The sequence below is a fragment of the Polistes fuscatus genome, unplaced genomic scaffold, assembly GCF_010416935.1.
Source record: "Polistes fuscatus isolate 324 unplaced genomic scaffold, CU_Pfus_HIC Scaffold13, whole genome shotgun sequence".
In the NCBI taxonomy this organism is placed as follows: Eukaryota; Metazoa; Arthropoda; class Insecta; order Hymenoptera; family Vespidae; genus Polistes; species Polistes fuscatus.
This window is the reverse complement of record NW_025113031.1, coordinates 127948-137248: the sequence shown is the minus strand read 5'-3', so window position 1 is coordinate 137248 and position 9301 is coordinate 127948. Positions and strand designations below refer to the sequence as shown.

The window sequence follows — 9301 nt, the reverse complement described above, 5'->3', positions numbered from 1 at the left end:
TGAGAACACTCATTCTCAGAAACAGGGCGTTTTATTTTGAAAGTTACATTGCTTTATAACATTCAATAAGGTTGATAATTAGTTAAGTAATACCATAAAATATAATAATTAAATAGTTTTGCTCATAAAATATAATAATTTAATAGTTTACCCATAAAATAATAATTTAATATTTTTACCATAAAATATATATAATAATTTAAAAGTTTTACCATAAAATAATAATTTAACCTTTTGCGGTCGGAGGGCGCTTCTCGGGCGCCACGGCTATTCGTGCCGCAGGTCGGATGGCGCCTGAGCGGCGACAACGTAGGCTAATTAAAAAAAGCTAAACTAGAACTTTTTGGGCTACAATCTAACTTTTTGATATAAGGGTAACTTAACGACCCTAAGTTGAATAGTGCTATTTTTTTTGCAATCAAATAGGCTGTATTTAAAAAAAAATTTTTTAAAAATTTAAAAAAAAAATTTATTTATTTAAAAAATATTTTTAAAAAATAGGCTGTATTTAAAAGAAAAGTGTAAAAAATAGCCATATCTTTGAATCTAGACATTTAATCGAAAAAAGTTTTAAACAAAAGTTGTAGAGTATTGAAAAATACATTAAAAATTTTTTAAGGTTTATCTTCGTATCTGAAAAAATAAGCGAGAAAAAGATGATAAAAGATAATTGTGGAGTGGGGGGCAAAAGTCCCGCCTCTCCGACGGTTTTTATACGCGAGCGGGCTAGTGTGCGTGCGAGCATCCGTGTGTACTAATACACAAACGAAGGATCTTTGACAATCTTCGGGTCTCTCGGCCTTGAATGCGAGTGTGAGTGAAAGAAGAAACCGATATTTCTCTCTTTCTATTTATTCACGGGATAGCGAGTATTTTTTTTCTTGGTCATCGATTATTGAGAGCTTTCTGTATACGAGTGCGAGTGGGACAAGAAACCGATATTTCTCTCTTTCTTGATGCTTATGGCACGCCGTTTTTTTATTTATTGTCAAAAATAGTAAACTTTGATTAAGGGGTTATATCCACTTGCGAGGCAGAAAAAAACGCGTTTTTTTGTGAATTTTTTCTAAAGAGGCATTTAATTTTATACATTAATGGAAAAAATGTACTTAAACAGAATTTAATGTACTTTAACAATCAGAAATTTATTTAAAAAAATATTGGATCCCCTAGCTCCTGTAGATGATCTGCGGAAAGACCTCCAAAAAAAAGTGCTTGGCGGTGAGCAAGATATCTCTGGTCCAAATTATCTGAAAACCAAAAACCAAAAATGTTTAGTTTTGTAATAAATAAATACAGGTAATGATCGAAGGACTAGTCAAAATTTAGATTTTTGACAAAATGGCGGCTGTTCAAAAAAAAAATTCAGTTTTTTATGAAAATTTTTCACTTCAAAGTGGCTTAAAAAATCGAAATTATTGTCCAAAACCTTATTCCTTCGATCATTACCTGAAAAATATATCTGAGTAAGTCGTGTGAAAATTTCAAACCGATCGGTTTAGCGGTTTCGGAGAAATTTTCCTCACCGACTCTGAAAACACGGTTTCGAGATAAACGCGTTTAAAGTTTCGGGAATGATTTACACTAAATTAAAAATTTTTTTTTTCAACTTACATCGTGTCATCTATTCCAGCACCATAAGAGGAACCCTCTGCTTCGTCGTTTGCCTCCAAAATGTTTAGTTGTTGTTGTCTACGAGCCATTCTCCCCTCGCGCGTCGACCCTTGCGCTCTTGCGTCCGAAATTGAGATGCGCTCTGCGTCCTCTTTACTCACGAAGGAATGAGCATTGGGTCCAAGTGATAATCCCATAGCACTCATATAATAAAGAAGAAATGTTTTACCTTCATTAAAGACCCCGGCTGCAATGTTTGCAGCTATTTCCACAATTTTAGAGCCAGCTGGAATAATTTTTGGAGTTATTTTCCATATCAGCTGATTATAACTTTCATTATTGTTCTGGGTAAAACCACCAACGCATCGTTCCAATAATTTTTTGTTACTTAGATCTTCGTAAATTGGAAAAATAGCTGTTGCAACATCAGGTGGTAAGGCCTCATAATCAAACTGCTATCATCATATTCCACGGTTTTCGGATTAAAAACGTTCTTCCGTTTATTTCTTCGAGACAACTGTTCACTGGAAGTTCTACGAGTTTCTCTGCTAATTTTACGAGGCATTTTTTACTTTAATTAATTAAACTATACACACTGAGAAATACACAAACTGAGCAAAAACACAACTTGTCCACGTGGAAGATCACTTTTAACTGATGAGTTCACATATTTTTAACTTAAAATTCCTCAACATAGGTTTCACGTATAAACTAGACCTTTTGTATTATTATCTTAGGGGTTCCAAACACAATATAAGTCGAAATCAAAAGTATAGCGGCTACCAGAAACAGCTGCTACTCCGGCTCGTGCTCCGCCTTCTTTCGAACGCTCGGAGACGTTCTTACTAATACGCTCATATCTCCGAAACTAATTGTCGGATCGATTTGAAATTTTCAGAGAATATTCTTGAATATATTTACATTCAAAAAATGAAAAAAAAAAAAAAATTTTTTTTGAAAATCACAAGTGGATATAACCCCTTAAAAGAAAAACAATAATTCATTTTAATAGAAAATATTATTATCTAGTCGCGAGTAAAAATAATGAATTATTTTGTGTTTCGATATAAAATTAATTAGTATAATTAATTGATATGAATTTTTTGCCTCACAAAAATTTATTTGTATATCAAATTGAATACGTATTCTTTTTAAGACAAAATTGAAAATTTGAGTATTTTTCCTATTAAATTATATATTTTATAAAATTCTAACCCTTTGCGGTCGACGACATTTTCGGCCAGGTGAGGTGGTAGGGATAGGTACAATAAAATTACCTTCTACATAAAATTTCTTATAAAAATGTTATATTTTGATAGTTCATCTATATTTATACTATTAAGAATATAATTTTGTAATTCTAATCTCTGTATTTTACTTTAATATGATAACCCTCTATGGGCCGAATTTTTGTTTTAAATCCAAAAAAATTGGTGGAACAAAAAATCAGCAATTATAAACCTATATATGCAAATGAGAACAAAAAATTTCGGTTCAAACAATTTTATTGCAGTAATTACACTATGTGACTTTCAAGTCACAGCGGCCTATAATGTTTGAAACCGTGTCTATGAAAACTTAAGCGTGGAATGCCACAAAACAGTTTGCACTTGGCGTTAAACATAAATGGACATTGCATTTGGAACATTTAATTTTTGGAACTCCTTTACATCCGGGATTTTTACAACGTCCTCTGTTATCCGAAAAAATTGGCCAATGTGCTACTTCATCCTTTCGCACGTCTTCTACAGGTAGTATTGAATTTGATCTCCTTTTTCTTTTATTTTGCAATTGTTTATATACTTCGCTTGAAGCAGGACGCCCTCTTTTCTTTTGGGTTCCTTTTGTGTTCCTGACATAAACAAGATGCAATTTCGGTTTTGAATGTCAATAAACTATACTGACGGCTGGGGCTTACAGAATGCGATATGCAATCTCGCTTATATAAGAGCCAAGCATTGACCACCGCTAAATCTAACAAATGAAACATAATGCGGTGGTACCATTTCTTTGATCGAATTTTTATTCGATACAATGCTATCAATGAATCAACTAAATCTACACCACCCATGTGTTGATTGTATATTCTTACTATATTTGGTCGTTGTACGTCGATCATTCTGTTTATTTTTTTGTCCCACCTTTTCACTATGTCTATTGGTTCAACTTCACAAAACGTGCTCATCAAATGAACAGCCTTATTATCGTACTACTTTACCGCATTTATGGTGACCCTGTCAATAGACGTAGAAAGTATCTCATAACTTCCTCGGCCCTTAGTTTTCATGAGTTTATCGGACGGAAATTCACAGTTTTTTAGTCGGTTTGACCGCACTGTTGCAATACTTTGTATTCCTAATTTTTCTAACTCAGTTATTAAAGACAACGTCGAAAACCAATTGTCGAAACAAATTTTGTAAAACGATTGCTTGGGAATAATTTTTGCCAAACGTTAATACCACATTACCACTACTTCCTACGTTAGGTAATTCGGGATCATGTATCACCTTGCCGGTGTAAATTTCAAAATTATATATGAGTCCTGTTGAGTCGCATAGTAAAAAAGCCTTGTAGCCCCATTTTTTAGGTTTTTTGGGCATATAGTTTTTTAGGCTATGTCTTCCTTTGAACGGTATAATTTGCTCGTCAACACACACGTGTTCCGACATTGGAATGCGATTAAAATTTTTCACTAATTTATCCAGAATGGGTCTTATTTTTTGTAATTTATCGGTCACTTCTGCATTGTTTGTTGTATTGGCCTGTAAATTCTTACTAAAATGTATTTTTGATTTTATGTCTCTCCATCGCGTACGACTCATGGTATCGGCAACAGCAGATACCCTTGTCTTTGAATTCCAATACATTTCCGTTCTCGGTAATCCATAAATTGACATAAGAAAGCAGCAGCCGAAGAATTGTTCAATTTCATTGACTGAAACAGCAATGGGTTTTGCTGGATCACATTGTAATGCATATATGTTGGTATAATCAACTATATTGCTTATAATGTCCATGTCAAATAGTTGTCGAAAATAAGTCATAGGAGAATGGGGTGCTTCAGGGACGTTAGGGCAATCTCCTTTCCAAGGGCGATAAAAACTATTATTATTCGTGTGGGATAGTGGCTGCCAAACAATTTTTTGTGGTCCTGCATCTTCCGTATCTGACGAAGATTGATCACTAAATTCTTCATCACTATCGATAATATTTATGCGTCGTCGGGGAAATACTATTATATCCTCATCGGACTCGGAATCTAATAACGAGTCATCGGACCTATTACCGCTAATTCGTCTAATTCTAATTCCTCTGTTTCTTTCATGTGACTTTCTATTCATGTTTTGGGTATATAATGTATATATCTGAAAACGGAAGAAAGCATAACCTTATTATAAATGTACCGAAATCTGCCATGATGGCCCACTGTTACTTCAAAGTTACAAAACTTTATTATAAAAAAAATGACAAACTGAAAATTGAAATGCAAACAAATAGGTTGTTACTGATATACGTACCCAGAGCTATTATGTGCACTTTTTTTTCTTTCGTAATCACTATTAGAATTTCAAATAATATCAATTCAATCAAAATGTTTCGCTTATACGTACTCCGGACAGTTTGCACAGCATTTACTTTGTTATTTCAGACTGAAGAAGCTAGCAACGGTCATAAATATTGATACTGGTTGTCATGACAACGTTAAAGAATTAAGATTTATGCGACATCTTACAACAAAAAGCATAATTATTTGGTAAAATATCAATAAATTGAAATGTGACCTGAAAGTTACACGGGCCCATAGAGGGATAATTTACAAAACATTGTCCAAGATGCATTCTTGGTTTGTCTGGACATGTATCGCAGTATAATGTTGTTTCGCGTCTTCCACCTGGTATGTTTCGGATGGAACAGACTTTACGATCTCTTTCTGTGCCACTCAGCATTACGTTGAGCTTTCCATTGAGCCGAATCTCATTCGAACTGGAGGTCGATGTTGTTGGTCTTCGCGTGTGCTAAAAATCTCCTTTCATCTGCTTCACTAATATTTTTCGGAATTGCAAGTGATTAAGTGGCTGCTCGTTTCTCTGCTTTTTAACCAATTTGTATAAAATATAAGAAATAATTATGCAAACTTCTAGTCCCCAAAAAAATAGCTTGCGCCACCATTTCAGTGTTTTACGCATAAAACAGTATGTCGAGGCATAATGATCTGACAGGTCAACGCCGCCCATGAATTTTATATAATTGATTACGACATCGGGCTTTCTAACAACTGTTTGAACCCCATGCCTGAGTGTTCGTTGCACGTCACTCATTGCCGCATTGTAAAAATTGGTTAATAGCGTAACAATCCGTTTATCTTTCCAAGCTAGAATCACATTATTCTTTCTGCGGTAGGCTACCATCGATTTGCCTTTTGGAATTTGTTTTTTCTTAATTGCGTCTGGCAACTCCTTTCTATTGGGCAAGATTAGCCCGGTCAAATGACACTTCAGTTTCAGCAATTCATATAAATCAAATATTTAAAATACATAGGGTGTCTAAAAGAAAAGAGGACATTTGCACACACAAACTTTAATAACTCGAAAACTAACAAATTCTAAAATGTCTAAAACCAGTTATTTTAAAGCTCCTTAAATGCTCCACAACGTAATGCAAGACTTAAGTATTTAAAACCTATATGTTTTTGAAGAAAAAAGAAGGGATCTGTACACATAAACTTTATATTTCTAAAAAACTAACTAGTTTTAAAATGTTTTAAAATAGTCATTTTAAAGCTTTTTTAATGCTCTAAAACCTGACTTAAAACTTAAGTATTTAAAATATATAGGGTTTTTAAAAAAAAAGAAGGAATCTGTATGTTAAACATAACCTGATGTTAAACATAATTTTTAATATACATAGGTCTTCCAAAAAAAAAGAAGGAAGCTGTACACAAAAACTTTATATTTCTAAAAGACTAACTATATGATATGTTAAATTAAAATGTAGCTCGTATAATACCGATCCGTGAACATGTGATGTCCCTGCGTACCAGAAACTTTATTCACAAGCATTGTATATAAATGTAACAGAATTCTTGTTGATACTGGAAGGTCCGGTCTGATCAATGTTTGTGTTGTTAGGCTGCCATAATACGCAAGAATTCCGCAAATATATCCCGTAACAGAATCTGCCAGTGTATAAATGCGGATGCTCCATTTGATCGGTTTATTCGGGTTATATGTAATTAATGAAACCCGCCCTTTGAATTTTACGACAGATTCATCGACACAAATTTCTTTGCCTGGTATAAAATAGTCCAAAAGTCTTGAATTGATGTAATCAAGGTGACCATTTATCAGTTGTAATCGTGTCCTCGTGTTGCTGCTTTGCGCGGAAACTATTTCTGCATGTAGCATCCAAAAAATTTGCGTAAACCGTTCTCTTGAAAATGTAATTGGAAAAAATGGAATGTAGCTTGTAGTGTCTGTTGACCAATATTCTTTCATGTTTGTCGCTGTTATTGTCCCCATATTTACTATGACAGCGACAAAAGCCCAAAATTCTGCATTTGTGACATTATGCCACGTGCGCCAAATTGATCGCGAGGATAGCACCATTCCCTCTAACTTCCTTGAAGTACGTCTTGTTCTGTGTATATTTTAACCCTTTGACTGCGGCGCGCTCTCGGACGAATCCATCGATATGGACGGCGCGTTCTTCGCTTGTCGGTCGCTGCGACTAGTTGTTCACTGACTAGTGGACACTGACAGTGACCAAAACAGTACCCGGAAATTTGATGCTATTCTAAGGGTTTAAAAAGTAATAATGGCAAAAAAATTTTAAATATCAATTTTTTTTATTTATATTAAGTAACTTTTTTAGCTATTTTAATTTACTTAACTTTTGTACATTCCTTCAATAATTAATAAGCAAATAAATACAAAGGAAAAAATCAAAAATTTATAATGTAACAGAAGATATGACAACTTTAACGGGATATTTTGATAATTTTAACATAATAAAAATAATAAAACCATAAAGAACGAATAAAGATAACATTTTAATAGAAAAATTTAATAATCAATTTGTGTATGGTATATTTGAAAACATGGATCAATGCATAAACCTACATCGCATTTTTTACATTCATATCTGCTTTCTCGTCGGATTTTATGTTTAGTGCATACCACACATTTTCGCGTTTGATTCTTTTTTTTCGCAGACGGATTGACATAAGTACTTGGAAAATGCCTTTCAATAAGACGTAAGGGATCGTCGGTACTTCTTTTCCCTTGGTATGCATTTGAAATTTGTAAATATTTTCCAAATATTTGTTTTATTACTAGTAAATGAAATGCCGCGAATTTTAACTCTTCACCTGATACGTATTTATATAAAACATATGCGTTCCAAATACTTATATCTAATAAATGAAAAAAAAATTTTTTATACCATTTATAACTTTTCCTAATACACTCAACAGTACTAATTACCATATCGGTCTTATCTACAGCACCCATATTATGATTGTAATCCTGTATACATGTTGGTTTTGTTATTGGTGTTTTTGTAAGGTAATGAAGCTTTCTTGTTTCTACGATATCAGCGTGATGTAAACTTGTCAACATCCAAACTTCTCTTTTATCCTGCCATTTCATACATAATAAAGTTTCAGTTGATCGAAATGATATTTCTCCTTTTTGCAATTTGTTTGAAATAATTGGTACATATTTGCGGTTTTTTCTTACGGTACCACAACTATTTGTCTGTTTCAAGTGTAATGTGTTAAATAAAAGCGGACTCGTGTACCAATTATCCACATATAAACTGTGACCTTTCCCGAGATAATCTTTCATGAGAGTCATGACTATATTACCGGATTTACCCAAATTTTCTTGAAACACAGAAATTTCTGTTTCCGAACCGGAATATACTAACATGTCAAAAATATACCCCGTTTTACAGTCACAAGCAATGAAAGACTTTATGCCAAATCGACTGCGTTTCGATGGTATAAATTGTTTGAAGGATAAGCGACCTTTGAACAATAATAAACTTTCGTCTATACAAATATTTTGAAACGGGTAGAAATTTTGCTTTAAATTCAATCGAAATCTATCATTTAGTTCACGAATTTTGAACAATTTATCTCTACAGTTTAATACCTCGGGATTGCTAAAATGTAAGCACTGCATTAAGTTCAAAAATCTATCTCGAGACATAATATCATGAAAAATGTCAGTTTTCATAAATTTGTCTTTCGACCAATATTCCGGGTAAGAAAGTTTTTTTACGCGTGACATTAGTAATACGGTACCTAAAAAACAGTATATTTCATCTACATTAGTATCGTACCATGAATTTATTCGCGAATTAGCCTTCCATGTACGCTTTTCTTTTAAATAATTATGGTATTTATTTGTTTCATTTACAATATAATTTACTAATGATTCTGGGAAAAATAATTGAAAATAATCTAATGGTTTTGATTTTTTGTTTAAGGCTGCTTTGCATCCAGAATCTTTATCATTAAAGTTGTGTACTTTTGGAATTAAATTTTTATGTGACCAACAGATGTTTAGAAATGGATCTGGCGATGTAAATTCATTGCCATTATTTTCTTGTAATTGTGAATTATTTTGCTCTCCAATTTCTGATCCGGAACTTGAACTTAATAAGCGCAACACGCGTCTTGATT

The 9301-nt window shown here is 33.2% G+C and overlaps 3 protein-coding genes and 1 long non-coding RNA gene across 4 annotated transcripts; all 4 read right to left on the bottom strand.

Annotated features, from left to right (window-relative positions):
* Positions 1-1068: 1068 nt before the first annotated feature.
* Positions 1069-1835, bottom strand: LOC122513708. Its single transcript, XR_006302830.1, has 2 exons — positions 1615-1835; positions 1069-1250 (listed from the first exon to the last, which is right to left on the bottom strand). It is a non-coding gene; the product is annotated as an uncharacterized LOC122513708 (long non-coding RNA).
* A 2148-nt stretch (positions 1836-3983) lies between these two features.
* On the bottom strand, positions 3984-4955 carry LOC122513914 (piggyBac transposable element-derived protein 3-like). The gene has a single exon (XM_043630445.1). It carries the CDS (start codon positions 4953-4955, stop codon positions 3984-3986), a length of 972 nt encoding a protein of 323 aa, XP_043486380.1.
* Positions 4956-6593: 1638 nt separating this feature from the next.
* On the bottom strand, positions 6594-7220 carry LOC122513913. Its single transcript, XM_043630444.1, has one exon. It carries the CDS (start codon positions 7218-7220, stop codon positions 6594-6596), a length of 627 nt encoding a protein of 208 aa, XP_043486379.1.
* Positions 7221-7969: 749 nt separating this feature from the next.
* LOC122513912 (piggyBac transposable element-derived protein 4) lies at positions 7970-8959 on the bottom strand. Its single transcript, XM_043630443.1, has 2 exons — positions 8097-8959; positions 7970-7981 (listed from the first exon to the last, which is right to left on the bottom strand). The coding sequence occupies exons 1-2, from the start codon at positions 8904-8906 to the stop codon at positions 7970-7972; spliced, it is 822 nt and encodes a 273-aa protein (XP_043486378.1). The 5' UTR covers positions 8907-8959.
* Positions 8960-9301: the final 342 nt, after the last annotated feature.

What these genes read in the sequence shown, in the direction of transcription:
- LOC122513914 (XM_043630445.1), bottom strand. Translation starts at nt 4,955, where the DNA reads ATGAATAGAAAGTCACATGAAAGAAACAGAGGAATTAGAATTAGACGA.
- LOC122513913 (XM_043630444.1), bottom strand. Translation starts at nt 7,220, where the DNA reads ATGGTGCTATCCTCGCGATCAATTTGGCGCACGTGGCATAATGTCACA.
- LOC122513912 (XM_043630443.1), bottom strand. Translation starts at nt 8,906, where the DNA reads ATGTCACGCGTAAAAAAACTTTCTTACCCGGAATATTGGTCGAAAGAC.